At 45.7% G+C, this 21,353-nt stretch overlaps 1 protein-coding gene across 1 annotated transcript in view; it reads left to right on the top strand.

The window, feature by feature from the left end:
• The window catches only part of CACNA1E (calcium voltage-gated channel subunit alpha1 E), a 497,143-nt gene extending 476,476 nt beyond the window's left edge, over positions 1–20,667 (top strand). The window contains 5 exon segments of the mRNA XM_081194559.1: positions 3,274–3,382; positions 7,568–7,696; positions 10,260–10,440; positions 17,536–17,726; positions 19,694–20,667. Of these exon segments, the coding sequence (XP_081050685.1) occupies positions 3,274–3,382; positions 7,568–7,696; positions 10,260–10,440; positions 17,536–17,726; positions 19,694–20,233 (1,150 nt within the window). The 3' untranslated portion in view covers positions 20,234–20,667.
• The last annotated feature ends 686 nt before the right edge of the window (positions 20,668–21,353 follow it).

The following is a 21,353-nucleotide window of genomic DNA, read 5'->3' as shown; positions in this document are numbered from 1 at the left end:
AATGCCTCGCAAGATGAAAAACGTGCAAAATGAAAGAGTTTTCCGTTTTTTGAGTCGTTCCGCAAGACGAATTTCCCTATGGGCTTGCTTCGCAAGACGAAACGTCTTGCGAGTTCTTGCGAGTTTGTTTCCTTTTTCTTAAAGCCGCTAAGCCGTTAATAGCCGCTAAGCCGCTAATAGCCGTGCTTCACAAGACGAAAAAACCGCAAGACGAAGAGACTCGCGGAATGGATTAATTTCGTCTTGCGAGGCACCACTGTATTGCCATCCCCTTGTAGAATCAGCCGATATTTTACCAGCAACTGTTACCTGTTTTTCCCCTACCATGGAAAATCCGATTTGAAAAGAATGGAACCGTAGCAAAAACTCCACAGGTGTGGCTGTTCCTTGTTGCTATTTTCCCTTATTTTTCTTCAATCTCCTCCTGCTGGTTTCTGCCTGATTAATTGCTTCCTCTTTCCACTGCTGCTAATCTGACCCCCCTCCAATTAGAGAATTCCTGTTGCTTCGTGTGTGTGTGTGTGTGTTTAATTACTCTTGCTGCAAAGGGGGAAGGAATTACAGTTTCTTAGAAAGGGCAGAACGTTAACTCTTCTTTTAGCGGAGAAAATTCACAACCAGAGAGAAAATCACTGTGCATGAACTGTTTTCTGTGGCGTGTGTGTGTGTGTGTGTGGCAGGGGGGTGGGTGGAGAAGGAACAACTTCTAGAAATGGAAAACACCAGAAGGTTTTCTATTGGGAATAGTACCAGGAAGTCTAAAGGAAGATGACAAGACATTATATTTGTACGCAACAGTAACCGCAAGGCTATTGATTGCGAAAAATTGGAAAAGTGGTATTATGCCGACAAAAATAGAGTGGCTTGCCAAATTATTGGAGTACTACAATATATCCAAAATTATGGGAGAAATTGGAAGGATCTCAAAAGAGAAGATAGACAAGGACTGGAAGGTGTTTAAAGGATACTTGCAAAATTATATTGAAAAATCAGAGCTCCTATTAGAATAAACAAGTTCCGTTATAAATACTGAAATACTAAATAAGATGGATAACAATGTGTAATAGAAAAAGAAGCATGAAATTAGGGTAAAGGTGTGTGAAAGAAAGCAATAGAAGTGGAAAGAAATTGCAATTGAGTAGATTGGAAGTCTAACACAAAGGTGGGGTGAGGGGTGGTGGATGGTGATGGGAAAAGGAATTATCTGTGGGACTGAATGTAGGTATGTTTGTATATATTCAAGGATTGTATGAAATGTATGTTTGTATATTCACAATATGTGTGTATTTTATAATAATAATAATAATAAATTATTTAAAAAAATTAGAAATGTTTAAGTAATCAGGAGGAGGAGTTGGGAGAAAGGTGATGAGGCTCACTCCTGCTATGTGACCAAAACATAACAGAATGTGCATGCGGGGAAACAGCATATATCCTCTGCTGCAAAATAAAAGGGGAAAGCAACAATTAAAAGAATGCTACCAGCTCTCCATCTGAAAGTGCCAAAAGACGTAACAGAAATAACCAATAAATGGGAGACAAATCTGAATGGGGTCTTACCATGGCAAGTGCATCATTCTAGGGAACAGAGGCAATCATGGGTACAGTGCTATCAGCAGTGTTTTCCACGACAAGAGAGACTCAGCGTGTTCCCAATATAATCTACAGAAGATGCAAAATTGCAAAGAAACCAGCCCTGATCATGAAGGCTGAATGAGAGAAAAGGCCAGAATGGCCCCTTGTTCCTTTTCCATTCCTCCTCCAAAGTTTTCCAGATACTGTGCAATGTCAAGGCATAACCTCTCTCCCTGGCATTCAAAGTCTGAACGTGGGGAAAACAACAACCCATTGATAGCATTTTTCAAACTCCACATGCAGTCTAGAAATAACTTCGAATGAAAATATTATTCAAAGAAACCCCCTGCATGTACAAAACATTATTCCAGCAACATATAGGCCACTGTGGAAAAGGTTTTCTCTGATTCAGCCCTTGTTAAATCACTTTTGGCTTGTCAACCAACTGTACATGTTCCATAAGCACTACATTTACTTGGGCATATTTATTTGGAAGGAAAAATAGTTGGTGGTACAGCTGTACGGGTGACACTATTGATTAAAGAAACAAAACAGCTGATGGGGCAGCTTTAAAGACGGCGTTGTTTTTTAATCTTTTGCTGCTGTGTGCAAATTAAAATTGGCTTTCTTGTCCTTCCTGCACAATCCGGGTTCATAAGACCATTGAGTTTAACAGGACAGAGTTAAGTAGCATGTGTAACCTCTCCCCTTGGAATAAACAGGATTAAAGCGGACCTTACTTTGGCTCATAGCTGTCAACTGTCCTTTATTTGGTGGGAAAGTCCCTTATCCCAGCGCTGTGTCCTGCTGCTGTCCCTTATTGATGACTTCCCGGGTTTCAAAGGAAGCAGCTCCTCTCCCTCCCTCCCTGCTAGCCAAGGAGGAGGGAGGCTCCAACTGTGTTGCTTGGCTGCGTTGCTCACCCAATAAGGAGTCTAAGAACAACTGGGGGGTGGAGCTTGCATGCCTTGTGCCGATCAAATCGACCGCATTGCCTGGGGACTCGCCTTTGCTCAGCGCTTCCCAGCGGAGAGGTGATGGTGGTTTTCCTTGCTGCATCCCCTTTCCCGGGTTGCTGCGCTGTGGGAACCACCGCTTGAGGCTTCGTTTGGCTGCTGGCTGGGTTTTCTGCCTTTGGCTCAGAGGGGCTCAAAAGCTGAACATACCTGTGTTCGGAAAATCCCTTATTTTGGCTGCTGATCCCTTATTTTCAAATCTGTAAGTTGACAGCTATGCTTTGGCTGGATCATGCCCCTTGTGTTTATTATCATATGCTTAGCTTAACAATAGTAATAGAACCATAACACCTTAAAAGGACCAGCGGCTTCTCCCAAAGAGAACTCCACAAACTCCACACAGAGAAGGCCCCGTTTCTCCTCTAAATGAACATTTACTTCTAATGGCAGTGGCCTCTGGAGTTCTTCGCAGAATTGTAGAATTCTAGAGTCCAACCCCCAGCAATGCAGGAATCTTTTGCCCAATGTGAGGCTCGAACTCCCTGAGATCAATAATCTCATGCTCTACTGGCTGAGCTATCCATTGCGCCCCAGAGAAGGTGTGTTGTCCATCGTGGAGTGAGGCGCTTAATGAAATGCTGCAAGATCTTCTGTTTGGCAGGAGTCAGAGAAATAACCGACAGGAGTTGGACCATCAGAGTTTTGTGTTCTCCTTTCATTTGAAGCTAGGTTAACTTTACAGGAGCAGCAGGAGCGGGTTCCCTTCCCTGAGCCCACTCTCCCCCCAAGAGATATTCCAGCTGGCTTGCATGGATCCGTCCCATGGGGAATATCAAGAGCAGCAATCTCTGGTAAGTCCATTTATGAATGTTTCTCGTGCTATCCTGTGGCGTGGAGAGTCCCCGCCCCCAGTGGAAATAATGACACATGACACAATTATTAAGGTTAATGGGCTAAATAAGGCCACATCATTATTGGTTACAGGTGATGAGCGGCAGTGGCGTAGCGTGGGGGGTGCAGGGGGGGCCGGCCGCACCGGGCGCAACATCTGGGGGTTAGGGTTAGGGGGCGCAAATCCACGGGTTAGGGGGCGCAAATCCACGGGTTAGGGGGCGCAAATCCACGGGTTGGGCGCAAATTACTTGCCTTGCCCCGGGTGCTGACAACCCACGCTACACCACTGATGAGCGGTATTGGCTTAGGCATTGGTCCTAACCAACTATATCTGACTTCAGCCCCTCCGCTTGAAGTCCAGGAAGGGTTAACCACCAGTAGGGGGAGTCCAGCTGATGCACATCAACTAGGAACTCCCCCGGGGTCACCGATTGGGGGCGTGCCTTAGGCCCTCACCTCCATAGGCTTCGGACAGGGCCACACCCCCTGGAATCATTTGTCAGGCTACCCTTCAATATACGGGGCAGGTGATGGCGCTACCTCCCCTCTTCCATCTACAGAGCAATACCAATGCCTAACTGCCAATACCAAGAAAGTTGTGAGGGTTTGCTACATGGTAGGCAAAAACCAAGTGGCTGGTGCCAATTTGCCAAGTGGAAAAATTCCTACCAGGCCCCTCAACGGTGACCAACCGAGGTCCATAGCAAGGTCAAAGAACGAAAATCTTATAGGATGGGAGGGTGGGGAAAACAGGAACAGCTGGCAGACAGCAAAGAGGGAGATCCCCGGCCAGGTCCTGGTTTAAATAGGGCAGACCACACCCCCAGAGCCAGCTGATTGGCTGGCCAGGAGGTGACGCAGCCAGGAATCCCCACAATCACGCATTGGGGCCGTGAAGCCTGCAACTCCACCTCCTCCAAAGGGCGGAAGTGGCTTTCTGCACTGCTTCATGTGAAATCCTGGCACTTTGGGGTGCCGTCTGGGGTCCAAGCATCAATGTGCTTGCCTATATAGACGGCTTTACTAATCTTACCTCTTCTCTCCTTCTAGACCATTATTCCTAGGAAATATTCTCCCAGTCTTTCCAAAAGCCACGCCGTGGGGTGTTGTATTGAAACTGGGCCAGGTTTAATTCCCTCCCCTTTGTTTATTTATATCCACCTCAAGAGGATAAAAAAAAGATACGAGTTCCTCAAAATTCTGTCTGGTCACATCCTGAGCCATTCTTGTTGAACGGCAAGGGTGCCGTTTCAGTTAGAGAAAAGGAGGAGACCTGTGATGATTGTTGGGAACATGAGCCGCCATTCCTGGATTCGTCTCTGATAGGATCATTGGGAAGCCAAGAGCAGCTGACTTGAAGAAGATTAGACTACAGAGTACAACCAGGATCAGCCCTGAATATTGGGCAGGTTTTACAAGAAGAAGAGTGAACTTCTCTGTACGCCAGGCAAGGCTCTGTTGTCTACCTGAGCAACGGTATTCGTCTGGGAAATATCCACTCCTTGTCTCTCCTATTATAGACCTATCAAGGGGTGCTGATGTCATAGCTGCACAACTATGATAGGCCTAATGAACACACTCAGCCATCAGAGTTTGCCACTGTCCTACAACCACCTAGAAAGGAGATTTCTGGTAGGCAGGACCTCTTGTCTGTTCCCGATAGGAATCAGGGTACTAAATGGTTATCTTTACTATGGTTCTCATGAGGTATACAAAAGTAACAACAGATGCTCACAAAATATAGTGCTTTGTCCTTCTTTTAATCTGAAATGTATTCAAAAGCTTGAACATCGCTGGGTGTTGCCTTTCCTTCCTCTGCCAAACCCAAATAAAACATGGTACAGTGGTACCTCTGGTTCCGAACGCTTCTGGTTATGAACGCTTCAGGTTACAAACTCTGCTAATCTGGAAGTAGCTGCTCCTGGCTGTGAACTTTGCCCCAGGATGTGAACAGAAATTGCGCACCAGAGGCGTGCATGCAGTGGGAGGCCCCATTAGCGAAAGTGAGCCTCAGGAATAGGAATGGTTTTAGCTTAAGAACGGACCTCCGGAATGAATTAAGTTCGTAACCAGAGGTAGCACTGTATCTGTGCACTATGTGCAATCAGACAGGTTTTTCTTTTCAAAAGCAGGGGTTCCTTCAACACTATTTTATACTTATTCATATTCATTGGATTATTTCCCTGCCCTTCTCCATAAGGCCTCGGCGCAGGTTACAACAATAGAATATACAATTATAAAAACACATAAAACTGTTGCTTTCAACTGTTTCTTAGAGATTCTAAGAGACTTTTAACCTTAATGAATGTTCAGTGACAATTCTAGCAACTAGGGAATCAGTGAATGGATAAGCCCTACTGGAAGGTACAATCATTCTCGCAACTGTTAATCCTTTGGCTACGGACAGACATGTTTTGCAGAAGTTTAGAAATGCAAAATGTATGCAAACTACCGATTAATAATCAAGTCAGATCTTTGGGATGCTATCAGTGGTTACTTCTGGCTTAAGCTAGTTTTAAAAAAATTCATTGTTCATTGAAACTGTTGATAATGCCGGTCTTTTCACAGGTTGGTTTCCTCTCATTCTGTAGTCATTTCATCAGGTGGTTTACCCAGGGTTAAAAAAAACCAACAGTATCCAGTGCTTCTGGGTTTGTGTTCATCATGTCTCACTGCTGGTGTCCATGCTGCAAAACTAAACTGTTTAGTCACATCACACAAATGTGAACATATGCCTCTGACCCAAACATACACTCAACTTTTCAGTCGGCAGCACTAGTGTCTGTGTGTGTGTATATGGTTGTGCGTGTGTGCACATCTGTGTGCCACCCATGACACTTGTTGCACTTCAGTGCTATATAAGTGTGCCTCTCCAGTCTGCTCTGTGTGCTTCTCAGAGTGTAAAGTTTGTATCACACACGAAACATACAGTGTGCATCCTCGTGCTCTTTCCCACTTCAGCCTGAAACAAGAAACTGCAGGCAATCTTTTGCCAGACTCTTCTGTGTGATGTCACTCCTACTAGTGACATACTGGGCTGGTTTGTATAAGGCTAGGTGAACCTTAGGCTTCAAGAAGGAATTCAGATGGTGTCCCTTCTCTTTTCGATGATCTTACCGTGTCGTCTGAACCTGGAAAAATGTGGTTAATCTTAACCATGGTTTATGGAATCCTGGACTGTGGTTAATCTTAACCATGGTTTATGGAATCCTAACCATGGTTTATGGAAACAGGCCTACTTCAAACCATAGTTTGTGATTCTGGCTTGTTCTCACTATAGTTAAGATTAACTATAGTTTAAGGATTGGATGACATGTTAAACTATGGTTTATCTAAAATGGAAGCTGAAGCTTTCAGTCTCCCCACTGCAGCCATGCTGGGGGGAGGAAAGGTGTAACATGTGAACCGAGGACACGCTGTCGCTCACCCTCACAAGGCTAAACAGTGGTTGCATGCAATCTGAGCCACTGTTCCCTGATCTCCCCCCCCCACCCAATAAAATAATTATATTATTTATCATTATTGCCCCTAACAAAAAGAGAAATAATGAAAATGGGCATCAAACAAAAATATCCCAACATTTTGTGCATGTCCAGAAAAGTCGTTACTAATTGATCAAATAGAGAGAAACACACATAATCTGCTGGGCTTTAAAAAAATAAAAAAACAGAGCCCACAGAGTGCATATATCTGGCATCAAGAGCATTTCTGCCAGTGAAAGTGCTTTGAGAATTGCAGCTGGAGATAAACCAGAAAGGCACAGAAATCCAGCCCAGTGGTTCCCTTTGAATGTCATTGATTTAAATCCAAACTGATGTCCAAAAAAACCACACACCATCCAATAGGAAGAAAAAGCTGTGCTGGATTTCCACACTCAGATAGACTGAAACCAACGCACCTGTTTTCCAATCAAAGAACAATTACTGTTAAATATTCCTAAGCGCACTTCCTTGCTTGCTAGTGAGTCCCAACGTGCTTAGGATTTCAGTCTCCTGTTCCCTTTCTTGCCAGCATAAAGCACTGTGTTTTAAGTACACTTCCAAAGCCATTCCTAATGCACTGATGGAAAAGTCATTGGCAGCAGATGGCAACCTATGTGATCAAGCAAAACCCCATGAGCTTGGCTGTGTGTTTATTTCCAGGAGCCAGAGGTTAGAGAGTTTAAAAGAGTGCAGCCCTCTAACTGTGGCAGCTACCTCCCGGTGGATACTCAGGAACGAGCTGTATCTGGGAGGGCCTCTTCCATGCCACGCCTGACTGTGGATCCCCAGGTAAAAGCAAGTGAAACAATGACTGAACAAACAGGAATATAGCATGACGTGAGATGCATGAACCTTTCCCACAGGAGGCTGATGCTTAGCTTTAGGGTGCATAGGCTAAAATCTGTCACTGGTGTCATTTGAGTTGGCTGCCTATGAGGCAGACCTCCATCCCCTTTGACAAAAGAGTTGGAACGCTCTGCAGTGTCCCACCGAGACAGGGAATATACTCTCTAACCGCCCACTTTGCAGATGGAGAACTGGAATGCAGAATTAGTAACTTGTCCAAGGCTACCATGAGGCAAAGCTTTCACACTAATCCTTCCTGCCACCTTCTTCCAAGACTGCAGTGAAACGGAGTAGGTTTGTGCTTTGCGGAAAACCACCTTCCTGCTCTCCTTCAACCAAGACTGTTGCTGGTGGCAGCAAGAATGGCGACAGTTTGGAAGAGCCCTTCTCCCACCCGGAAAGTATTTATTTATTTTCTTGGCATAGCCGCCACCTCTTTCAAATCTATTCCCATTGTCCTAAGACACTTGTCTACATGGCTGCCACCAAGCATTCTGTTCTGATCAGTCTTGGCCATACTTCATCTCTTTGTCTGTTGAGCCAGGGTTCGTTTTTCCCCGTCTGTCCGTCTCGTAATCATTTTTGATTAACAGAGAGATGCACACTTTCCCAGGTTTGTAATCTTAAGCCTATGCTCCTTTGCGGTAATTAAACTCTCACTCTCAGCTTGAAGGGCCCTTGTTTGCAAAAGTTGTTGTCAACGTCTGTTGTGTCAGCCTGGCAGTGCTTGCATAAGCAAATTGTGAGGGAAGCGGGGACTTTGTACCCTTCAGCCATTCTGCTGAGAAATCTGTGCTTGACAACAATGGCAACTTGACAGCTGAGTTCTGCTGTTGCTCCCTTGGTGCAATGATTTCCAGTTCCAGAAAATCACACCCTAAAGTGTCGCCGTCCCCCCTCGATTCTAGACACAGAGAGGGGCGTCCAGTAACAGCTGGCTGAGCCCACAGGAGGGAGAACAATAGAAAGCAAAACCAGAGTTTTACAGGAAGGCAGGAGCTTCCAGATGGAAGGGTAGAATGAATCAGTGGGAAGGGAATCTCAAAAGTAATGAAATAAGCCTAGGAGCAAATGGGAAAAGGGGGCAGGAAGTAGGCTAAGAATGGACTTGGTGAAAAGGCAAAGATGAGTAAATGAATTAGGAGTGGGAAAACAGAAGGTTTTTACTAGCAGAAAATTAAGGACTGGATTTATAAATGAGAAAGAGCAAACTGCCAGAAGAGGTGTTTTGTTTTGTTTTGTTTTTGTTTTTGTTTTTTTAATGATAGCTATGGGAATTAAATGGAGAATTTGACATTATTCAAATTCAAGGCCTCATTCTCACAGGTGAAGCTATATCTGGGCTGCCTTGCTTCAGACTGCAAGGGTGCGCTCGTGTGAATTAAGCGTTCCTTCATACAAAAGAAACAGCCAGGATATAGAAACCAGCATGTCAGAGGGAAAGAGGACAGTTTTGTACACCCGGGGAATTTTTCAGTGAGGGAAAGCATTCAGTCCCCCAGCGACTGAAATAGTAGGACTCAGACTATCATTTATCATTTCAGTGAAAAGCAGGCCGCAGATTCAAAACAGACCCAGACAGATAATCTGAAACTGGGAGCGACTGGGTGTTGCTGGCAATAGCAGTATTTGCAGGAGGACATACCATTTCTGTTCCAAGGCAGAATTTCAACTAGCGATCAGCCTTCTTGAGCAGATCAGAGCAAACCGTCCAGAGCCCAGACTCCTTTTCTAAGATAAGGAAAATGGCAGAGTCTATTGGAAGGCGAAGATGCTCACACTCCCCCTTTCAAACTCCCATGTAGTCCCCCCCCTTAATCATTAAGTTTTGTTCTGCCATTGACAACCCCAGCCCTCCCTCAAAAGAGAGAGCCCAGAGTGTTTCAGGAGTTACTTGAAATGAACTAGCAGCACCCAGTAGATAAAATATACTCTGCTATTGCTTAACAATATAGCATTTCCCATATCCACCCATTTCTACCTGCCAAGTCCAGATTCTGTGCAAGTTTTCAGCCTGACTCTGAAACAGTAGTGCTGATGTGATTTGACACAGCAGATTTCAGGAGCTGGTCCATTCATGTAAGTTGAGGACATCCTGTAATAGATGGATCTACACAGACTCGCCAGATATGAGTTCCAGTAGTTGCCATCAGGAATTGGGGGGAACAGAGTCTTATTCAGTCCTTAAATCTAAAATTCTAGTCTGTCACTACTTACGAGGAAGCTTGGGACATCAGTGAGGCAGTTGCTGTCATTCTACCAGTATGTTAATTCTGTTAACATAATTATAATGAGAAGTACATGTCCGCCACAAAATTCAGTGGGAGCCAGACCCATCCTCCAGACCCATCTGCTGTTAAGTGTCTTTACACTTTCCCAAACTAGGTAAATCCTTGTGACATTATATATTCTGAACTGGTAATAGCAAATCTGCCTCCTGAACAACAGCAGGCCCTTGCTAACCATCCTGCCCACCCCCCACCCCCCCAATGGGATACGTTTCCAGGTGGTTACAGATCCAGGCTCCATGAGACGCTCCTTTTCTACTATTCGAGACAAGCGGACGAACACCTCCTGGTTAGATGAGTTCTCCATGGAAAAGAGCAGCGAAAACACCTACAAGTCTCGCCGGCGCAGTTACCATTCTGCACTGCACCTGTCTTCAAGGCGCCTCAACACAGATTCAGGTAAATGGGAACGGGAGTGAGATGGAGCTTTTTTAAAAAAAAAAATGTCATATATTGATTTGTAGTAACACTTAAGACTGGAGACTCTGAGATCACATCATCTCAATTCCTTCCCCAGTAAAGGCCAGAAGAGTTATCTTTGTATTAGAAAATGAATGTGGCCCATTAACATTTGCTCAGGTTGTATAGCTAACTTCTGAAATGAGAATGTCATGGTAAACTCCTCTCCTGCTAAAATCCATGACCCCTGGGTTAGCGTCACTGGGAAATTGCTTTTAGCTGGATCTTGGGGAAACTAAGCCATTTCCAAGGGATGTAGTAAGAGGTGTTTTACATTTGCATCTTCAGACCCAGACCCCCCCCCCAATATATTCACACTTGACTCAAATTTTGGTTTTGATTTTTGGCAGAATTTAGGCCACAACTTTATTGATTACAGAAAGTGACTGGTTGCATAGGCTCTGGTTCGACTAGCTCCCTGCCATGCAGATAGCGCTGACCCAGGGTTCCAGCATAGGTCAGCCAAGGGTGAACACCTGGATCAGTGGAAAGCCGGGAATGGGCTATCTCCGCACCCAAATGTCCCCCTGGACTCAGGCACGGGCACAACCCCCTCTCAGGGGTTGACCAAACCACTGAGTCCCTGGATTCCTTTAACGGAATACCCTTCACATAGGGATGGTGAGAGTGTTCTCCCATCCCTACCACCTGAACCAGAGCCTATCCGCAACCTTACAAGTTGTGACGATTTGCTACGCAGCAGGTGAAACCCAAATGGCAACAGCCAGTCAGCCAAGTGGGGAAAATTCCTGCTGTGCCCCTGTCCCAACGACAGATGACACACAACGGCATAGCAAGGTCAAGCGCAAAGCTCTAAAAATAGGGAGAGGTGGGCAGGTGTTCTGAATGCACACGCTGAAAGAGGAAGCTCTGGGTCACGTGCATGGGAATAAATAGGTCCCTCAAACCATTTGGACTGCATCCCATTGGCCAGATTGCACCCAGCTTTGAGGGACCTACCAATCGGGTGTTGTGGCTGACCAATCGCACCCACCCACAACACAGGGTGTCGGTTTTCCAGGTCTCAACGCAATATGTGCCCTCTTTAAGGGAGGACCCGATATATGGAACTGACACAGTCCAAGGGAAAGGAAACACATTGACAATGGAGGTGCAGAGTGCTTATCAATATTTAACATAAAAAAAGATTTGGGACACTGTGAAGCTAATATGCCCATTTTTGGTACACCTCCATTTTTAACCTTGGCTTGTGAAGTCAAAGGAAATTTGGCAAGCTTCCTCGGAAAATTCCCCTAACAGGCTAAATCAATTTTTACTATCTTTTTCTACAAAATCTTACAGTGTTGTGCACACCATGAAATACAGCTTTCCACGGTCATTTAGCTGGTGCCTAGCTACCACTAAATAAAGCCGAACAATTGGCTGTCTACAACATTTGCTCAACACATCCCGAAATGGTTATCTACATCACTGAGTCTCTTCTAGTTTACTTCCAGTCCTCACAGAGCTTGTTTTCTGTAGTGCAGGTACCAAGTGGTCTTTCTTCACTTCCCCACTTTTGTGTATATGTGTTACATTCGTATTTCTTGTGTGTGGATATTGCAGGTTTGTCACTGGTGAATTCCATCTTATTATTTGCAGCCAAATCCTTCTGAATTATTCTGTTGCCAAAAGTGTGGGGAGCCACCTGTAAACTTTGTATTAACCGCAGATTTTTGGCAAGTCTACCTTATTGTTTTGTCCAAGTTGTTAATTATATTTTTTAAGGATGGCGCCGCCAAGATAACCTCTTGTTGCTCTCCTTATTGTTACTGTCAAATGCCAATTGTGAATTCTGTTCTATAATAGTTCTATAATAGTTCAAGGTGCAATAGACCAAAAATACACTAAGATGTCACACATTAAAAACTTCCCTGAACAGGGCTGCCGTCAGATGTCTTCTGAATGTCAGGTAGTTGTTTTTCTCTTTGACATCTGGTGGTAGGGCGTTTCACAGGGTGGGCGCCACTACCAAGAAGGCCCTCTGCCTGGTTCCCTGTAGCTTTGCTTCTCGCAATGAGGGAACCGCCAGAAGGCCCTCAGTGCTGGACCTCAGCATCCGGGCAGAACAATGGGGGTGGAGACGCTCCTTCAGGTATACTGGGCCGAGGCCGTTTAGGGCTTTAAAGGTCAACACCAACACTTTGAATTGTGCTCAGAAACGTACTGGGAGCCAATGTAGGTCTTTCAAGACCGGTGTTATGTAGGCTCGGCGGCCGCCCCCAGTCACCAGTCTAGCTGCCACATTCTGGATTAGTTGTAGTTTCCGGGTCGCCTTCAAAGGTAGCCCCACGTAGAGCACATTGCAGTAGTCCAAGCAAGAGATAACTAGAGTATGCACCACTCTGGTGAGACAGTCTGCGGGCAGGGAGGGTCTCAGCCTGCAAACCAGATGGAGCTGGTAAACAGCTGCCCTGGACACAGAACTGACCTGCGCCTCCATGGACAGCTGTGAGTCCAAAATGACTCCCAGGCTGCGCACCTCAGGGGCACAGTTACCCCATTCAGGACCAGAGTCCTCCACACCAGCCTGCCCCCTGTCCCCCAAAAACAGTACTTCTGTCTTATCAGGATTCAACCTCAATCCATTAGCCACCATCCTTCCTCCAACCGCCTCCAGGCGGTTCAACTGTGCAGACATTTCAGTTCTGGCTACAATTAATTCACTGAGCACACAGGGGTAAGCTTCGGCTGCGATTTAAAGGGATAGCTCATCTTCCTTGAGTTTATGCCTTCGGAAGACTTAAATTTGAAGGTATGCAACTTTAATTTTGCATGCCCAGCTTTCCTAACTGATGAGTTCAGCTTATACTGAAGTAGAAAAATTTTGCAGAGAAGGGTCTTGGAAACAAGATAGCAGCAAGCAGCCAATTTAAGACCAGGACACGTTGGAGTAAAACCAAAGAGAGCTTGGCAAGCAAAGTATCATTTGGAACGTGCTCATGAAATGAATGCAGAGCCTTGGTTGCTGTACGTAGGATTGTGGGTGTTGCAGACTTGCTTCTTTGTATGTGTGAGAAGAGGTGGGCTGCAACATTCTGCGCATCTAGGTGCAGGCATGCTGCAGCTTGGTACAGCCATAAAGAAGGGAGCTGAGAAGTTTAGGCAAGGGTGAAACAATACTAAAGCGCTGCTCTCTCCAAAGCTATGCTGAACAAGGGGGAAATTGGCAGATCTGCCAGCACCGAGGGGAGCGGAAATGAAAACTACATTACCTCCTTCAAAAAGCTGTACGGGGAGCTTTGCAAATATGGTCCCGAGACAAAAGGATGCTTAGGAAGTCTGTCCTCTGGTTTTCACAACTTCCGTTCCATACTCACTTTGAACATGGGCCTCATCTGCCATTTTAGAAGTGGCAAATGACCCACTATTCAGGCCGTGTTACTCTGGCACCAAGCAGGTGTAGCAAGAAAATAAGGCTTTTGGTGCTGTTTCGTTTTGACCTTTTTAACCCTGTGGCAGAAGTGGGGGTGTTATGTACTAAGCTTGGATCCTAGAACAATAGGCAAGTAGGATCCTAGAATTCAACAACTGATTGGCTTGCAGGAGAAGACCAATCAGGCTCCAGGAGGAAGTTAATCAGCCTATTAGGCTGGTAGGATCGTAGAATGCAACAACTGATTGGCCTGCAGGAAAAGACCAATCAGGCTCCAGGAGGGAAGCAGAATCAGCCAATCAGACAGGACTCATTGTGTAAATAATGGATATAAAAGCCTGAGGTTTGGGGGGCAATTCAATCACTGTTTTACAAGCTGCAATAAAGAGCATGAAATCACTACAAGACTCTGAGTATATTTCAGGGGGGAAGAATTGACACAACTGCCTTGTTCCCTCAGGTAGATGTGAAGAAGTCCTGCAGTGCTGGAGTGTGCAATGGTTGCTGTCAGTCTGTTGTTCTGCTCCCACAGCTCCCAGTGCAGGCTAAGCTCAGGAAAAATCTTTCTAAAGATAGCTTTCTATTTAAGTTACATTATAGTCCAAAGGCTATTCATCAGGAAATAAGGATTTGTTTTAAGTTTTTCATGTGTGCTAAAACTCAGTCTCTGTTTTTGGGGTTTTTTTTAAATCGTTTAACCACATCAGTTAACAAACATGGATACATATGCTATAATGTTTTAGTTAAATAAATTGTTTAAGTTGTTATTAAGGAAATTATTATTTTTCTCCTTCCAAGAAAGTACAGCAGAAAAGTTGTCCAAATATAAACAGTCATTTCATAATTATCTGTCTATGTATTTCTAATAGTATAACCAAATCAGTAATTTTTGATATAACTGTAAAAACTACTGTGAAGATTTATCATTCCAAAAATGAAACCTTCCTCTGGTTGTAAATATTAAGATTATACCAGCAAGAACGAGTCTTTCTGTAAAAAAAATGATTTAAATCAAGTCTTACTGACAAGTGATTTAAATCAAGTCTTACTGACTAGTGATTTAAATCAATTTGATTTCAATCAAATCCACCCTGGTACAAATGCACCTGTAAAATCACTGCTCTGATTTCTGCACGGGTTCAAAACAGTTCAGTGCAGGGATCTCGCACACCACCACAATCGCTGAAGAGACACTGGATTAGGCGTCTCCTGGTCACCTGTTATTCAGGGTTCGTCCTAATCTGCTTGCATAATAATAATAATAATAATAATAATAATAATAATTTATTATTTATACCCCGCCCATCTGGCTGGGCTTCCCCAGCCACTCTGGGCAGCTTCCAAAAGAATACTAAAATACTATAATACATCAAACATTAAAAGCTTCCTGAAACAGGGCTGCCTTCAGATGTCTTCTAAAAGCCTGGTAGTTGTTGTTCTCTTTGACATCTGGTGGGAGGGCGTTCCACAGGGCGGGCGCCACTACCGAGAAGGCCCTCTGCCTGGTTCCCTGTAACTTGGCTTCTCGCAGTGAGGGAACTGCCAGAAGGCCCTCGGTGCTGGACCTCAGTGTCCGGGTAGAACGATGGGGGTGGAGACGCTCCTTCAGATATACTGGACCAAGGCCGTTTAGGGCTTTAAAGGTCAGCACCAACACTTTGAATTGTGCTCGGAAACGTACTGGGAGCCAATGTAGGTCTTTCAAGACCGGAGTTATGTGGTCTCTGCGGCCGCTCCCAGTCACCAGTCTAGCTGCCGCGTTCTGGATTAGTTGTAGTTTCCGGGTCACCTTCAAAGGCAGCCCCACGTAGAGCGCATTGCAGTAATCCAGAGACCAAGACATACAGGGGTCTCCTCAGTACCACTGCTTTTCCACCGGGGAAACCCGCTGTTTATCACAAAATTGGAACAAATGGCAGTTGGTTCTTCTGCAGACTGAGGTTTCTATGGGAAGTAGTGGGAGAAATGGAAAACCTCGTGCTTCCTAGGCATGGGATAAGCGTGGATGAGCCCATGGTAACTAGTCATGGTGTTTAGTCCCCACTGAGTATGAGTATTTCTCCTGATCTGGTTATGACTTTATATGAGCATTCATAAAAAGAAAAAGGGGGGGTAGGACAACAAGCATTCACCTTTCATTCATCCTAACTTGTTTCTACAGCGTTTACATGTCTTCCCTCTAACCATTCATTCACCCCACACTTTCCAGACTGCGAAAAAAATAAAAATCTCTCTGTGTGTTTTTAAGTGGATTCTCCCTGCTAAGCTGTTTTAATCCGCTTTAATTGCACAAGTAATGTGCACTTTAATCCCTTCCCCCCCCCAAAAAAAAGAGTCTGGGAGGCATCCCTAGTCCATCTCTGTTTTCCAGAGCAACATGTTCTGGCACAGACAGCTGGACCGAATTTTCAGAGTCACCATTCGCCATTTTTTATTTGTATATCATCTTTCTGTCTTACAATACTCAAGGCGGTTTACAAGCTGAAGAAACAAAAAATGTACATCTTATAACAATCTAATGCAATACAAGAATGTGATAATGAAACAAAACTTTAAAATAAGCAACCTACATCAAATAAAGTAACATTCAACAATTTTTAGAATAATGCAAAATAATAATATCAGCATATAAAAGTTAAAGAGAAATCCACTCAACAGTTACAAGAAATAATTTCTAAACTATAATCAATAAAGCAATGGCAAGCCACAGTACATAAAATAATACAATGCAAATTGAGAAAATGGGGCAAAGCAGGTGGAAGAACGCCTTGCCTGATGGAGTCTCTCATTTTCCCTGACTGGCCTTTCCACATAACCCACTGTAATTGGCTCCATGATGGCCTCGTGTTTACTTTAGGATCCTTGAATGGCTGGGATTAGACAATGAAAAAGAAATACTCTTATTAACGTATTGCATATAATTCAGCTTTTCGGCTAAGGCACGGGTGTCAAACACAAGGCCCGTGGGCCGAATCCGGCCCGCCAGACCTCGTCATGTGGCCCGTGTAGCCGACGACGACCGCCAGCCTTCACCTTTTATTCTCGCGCTTTTTTTTTTGACACAAGAAAGCCGCCTCTTCAGCGCATGCGCGGCAGCCTACAAGCCAGAGAACGTCTGCCCTCTAGCGGCGCTGGCCGTTCTACACAGGAAACCTCCACTTTAAAGAGTGGACACATAGTCCTACAGATACAACCGGCCCTTTGAGGGTGACCAAACTGCTGATGCGGCCCCCGATGAATTTGAGTTTGACACCCCTGGGCTAAGGAGCTCAAGATAGCACGCATTGTTCTCTCGCTTCCATTCCACCTCCATGTTTTGTCCTCATGCAAAAGTGCTAAGTGTGAGGAATAACAACAAGGCTGAGGTCAGCGCTTGAACTTCGTAACTGAGTTGTGATTTGAACCTGAGTTCCTTACCGCGAATCTGACAAAAGGGGAGACCACAAAACGGTAAAGGGTTGAAAAAATAGGGCTGTGTGCAGGATATGTTTTGGATAAGCTGCAGAGGAAAAGGAAAGGAAAAGGGTTTCTAGGTCCAAAGGTTATTCAGAAGGATAAAGAAGACATCCTACAATTGTTAGATACTGGTTTGGGGCTGAATACAAATCAATGAGGACCTTCATGTTACTTTCTTGTAAGCCTGGCTTTGTCCTCTGTAGGCCATCGATCTGACACACATCGGTCAGGAGGCAGAGAGCGAGGCCGATCCAAGGAACGCAAGCATCTACTATCTCCAGACATTTCCCGCTGCAACTCAGAGGAAAGGAGTCCACAGGCAGATGGCGACTCTCCAGAACGACAGCAGTCCAGGTCTCCCAGTGAAGGCAGGTCACAAACTCCCAACAGACAGGTGAGTGGGAAGCTTGCAAAATAATGTAGGTAAGAGAGAAATGAAGCAAACACGCCTGTTCCCTTCCCAATATTTAGGGCCGGTTCACATGTGCTTGTACAGTGGTGCCTCGCAAGACGAAAATAATCCGTTCCGCGAGTCTCTTCGTCTAGCGGTTTTTTCGTCTTGCGAAGCAACCCTATTAGCGGCTTAGCGGATTAGCGCTATTAGCAGTTTAGCGGTTTAGCGGCTATTAAAGGCTTAGCGGCTTAGCGGCTAAAAGGCTATTAACGGCTTAGCGGCTTAGAAAGGGGGGGGGAGCGAAAAAAATTGCAAGACTTGCAAGACGTTTTCGTCTTGCGAAGCAAGCCCATAGGGAAATTCGTCTTGCGAAGCGCATCGAAAAACGGAAAACCCTTTCGTCTAGCGGGTTTTTCGTCTTGCGAGGCATTCGTTTTGCGGGGCACCACTGTACATCACTCAGTATCACATCCCTCGTTTCAATTGCAGCCTTGGCCAGGGAATGCCAACAAATGGGGCAACACTGAGAAACAGCAGGAGTACAAAAAGTATTTGGGAAGGGGGAAAATCTAAATGGGAAGGAGCTGACCCCAAACCTGACTATTTAGGGGGCAAACAGTGGGGTGAGGATAGGAATGCCAGACCCTGGAGGAAGGCACATCTGGCTAAAACACTGAAGAGCAGGCATTCCATACGTCCCTTCGTGATTCATGCTTGAATATGTGAAATGACTTCACTTACAAGCTTTGTATTTGAGATGATGTGATGTGATCACTTCGTCCTTTGATCCGCAGTGGCCGATTCCTACCATTTGGGAATACAGTCATCAAGTTATAAATTTGCGTGTATAAACCAACACTTAGAATCATAGAATTACAGAGTTGGAAGGGACCATGAAGGTTATCTTGCAGACTTTCACAGACTCAAAGGTAGTTTGGCACTGCTGGCAAACAGGAACATTATCATAATGTTAGGGTTAAAGGTAAAGGGACCCCTGACCATTAGGTCCAGTCGCGGACGACTCTGGGGTTGTGGCGCTCATCTTGCTCTACTTGCTGAGGGAGCCAGCATATGGCTTCCAGGTCATGTGGCCAGCATGACTAAGTCACTTCTGGCGAACCAGAGCAGCGCATAGAAACGCTGTTTACCTTCCCACTGGAGCAGTACCTATTTATCTACTTGCACTTTGACGTGCTTTCGAACTGCTATATTGGCAGGAGCAGGGACCGGGCAACGGGAGCTCACCCCATCGCGGGGATTTGAACCACCAACCTTCTGATTGGCAAGCCCTAGGCTCTGTGGTTTAGACCACAGTACCACCCAATCTAAAAAAAATTACAGAACACAGAGCAAGCATTTAGTATCAAGATACCGAGAGAAAGGAAAAGGTGTTAGGAGATGTCGTAGAAGTGCTACCTATGTTATGCTACAGTCTTAAGATGGTGACCCAGGAAGCTCTTCACAGCAAATAACAACAGCAACAGCGCACCAAACAATATAATCTTGTACGCTGTATACTGATGCCTTAAACCCCTTTGCAAAAGCACACTTTGAAGCAGCTCCGTGCTTCTTCTTTAAGGGGTTGGGTGGCAGAGGGTGGGGGCAAGGAAGTTTTCTTCTCTCCCCCCCCCATCACAAACCACCTGCTTACTTAAAGGAGGGGCATGGAGTTGCTTCAAAGAGCGCTTTTGCAAAGGGCTTTAACCTCTGCACATCAGTTGATGAGCAGGGTTAAATCCTGCTGCCTTGGCTGTGCAGTTTTGTTCCCTACATGGAACAGGGTGCACAGCCAATGCAGGATTAAACCCTCCCTTCATGCCCAGTCATCAGTGATGTCAGTTTAAGGGTGGGCCGATGTGATTTGGGGAAAGTGGCCTTGCAGGCCTCGCAGAGTTGGACCCCCTCATAAGCTCTTTACCGTTATAAAAAGTATTTTGCCTCATAGGCCCTTCTCTTCTTCTTTGCAGGGCACTGGCTCCTTGAGCGAGAGTTCCATACCATCACTATCTGACACCAGCACTCCAAGGCGAAGCCGCCGCCAGCTCCCTCCGGTTCCACCAAAGCCACGCCCCCTCATCTCCTATGCTGCTATGATGCAGCACTGTGGAGACATCTCCCCACAGCCTGACGATAGCGAGGGTGGCTCTCCCCTGCTTTCTGGGGTTCTGGAGACAAACAACACCTGCTTGACTGAGTCTTCCAGCTCCCCACAAGGAAAGCAGAGCCTTCTCTCGACCCCTCAGCGCTATATCTCGGAGCCTTACCTGATGCTCCAGGATGACTCCCACGCTTCAGACTGTGGTGAGGAGGAGACACTCACCTTTGAGGCTGCTGTGGCCACCAGCCTTGGCCGCTCCAACACCATTGCAGCAGGCCCTCGCTCGAGGCACAGCTGGCAGATGCCAAACGGGCACTACCGGAGGAGGAGGAGAGGGGCGTCACAGGGGGTGATGTGCGGGGCTGGCATCGACGTACTCAGTGATACGGAAGAAGATGACAAGTGCTAGAGGCTGCCTCCCCCTCCTCCCCTGCTCTCCTCTGACGCATGCTGTTTGCCACACTTGGAACAGAATGAAACGGAAATCAAATGCAGCAGAAACAGACCCTCTGTGCAACCACAACAAAAAAAGCCCAAAGCTCTGATTTTTTGTCCTCTCTCCTCCCCTTTTGTTTTAATTGCACAGGGAAGCATTTGATTAGCTCCTGCAACCATGGACCCAGCAGAGGTGCACCTGTTTGTTGAGTGAGAGCGAACCATGGCAACAGCAGCCTTCAACCCAACAGCCACATGGGTCTCCGTCCCCCAGAAATCCCAAGAGAGTGTGCCGAGGAAGGCCTGAAGTTACTCGAGAAGCACAGCAAGGGATATTAGGGTGTGGGGGGATTTGAAAAGAAGATTATTATCGTTTTGCCTCTTTGACACTTGGCAAAAAAAGGAAAAGGAGACCAGAGAAGGAAGTCAAGTTGGTGGTTTGAAGTGCAAGGTCATCTCCCTTGAGATGACCACCTTGTCTCCTTTGGGTGATCCCTCCTGTGCCGTTCAACCAATGGGATGAGTTGAGATTGAGAGATTTGTCCAGAGTGGAAGTCACAGCATTCAGCCCTCCTGCAGTACCTGTGGTTTTGGGGTTGTACTTCGTATCGATCTTCTGGCGAAGCTGAAGGAGAGATTGCGGGGAAGGGGAGGGCACCACGTAGTGAGAAGGGCTTGGCTTGTGTGAAACCGACTCTGAGTGTTTTGTACCAAGACCAGTGGGTTAAGGATGGGGAAAGGAGAGGACTACTGATGAGCTGAACACAAGATGTGTCTTTATATTCTGAGTTTGGAGTGTATGGAAAGTATATATATATATATATATGCTTTCGTAGATTTTCACGGGTACAGGAATGTAGGTTTTGGTGTCTTCGGGTGTCTTCCCGTGTAAGAGTTGGGGTGTCTAGGCGACGTTTCGACGAGGTCTCACTCGTCATCTTCAGGCTGGTGCTTTCGGCTTCTTGTTACTGGAACAGAGCAGGATCTCAGTGTTTGAGTTCCTATAAATACTGTTGAGGGGGTGTGGTGCAGAGAAGAAGTTCCCAGGTTATTGTGCCTTTTCTTCTTTTGTTCCTTAATTACTTGGGGGATAT

Source organism: Podarcis bocagei, assembly GCF_964188305.1.
Source record: "Podarcis bocagei genome assembly, chromosome: 5".
Taxonomy (NCBI): domain Eukaryota; kingdom Metazoa; phylum Chordata; class Lepidosauria; order Squamata; family Lacertidae; genus Podarcis; species Podarcis bocagei.
Note: the sequence above shows the minus strand (reverse complement) of the source record. Positions and strands in the feature narration are given on the sequence as shown.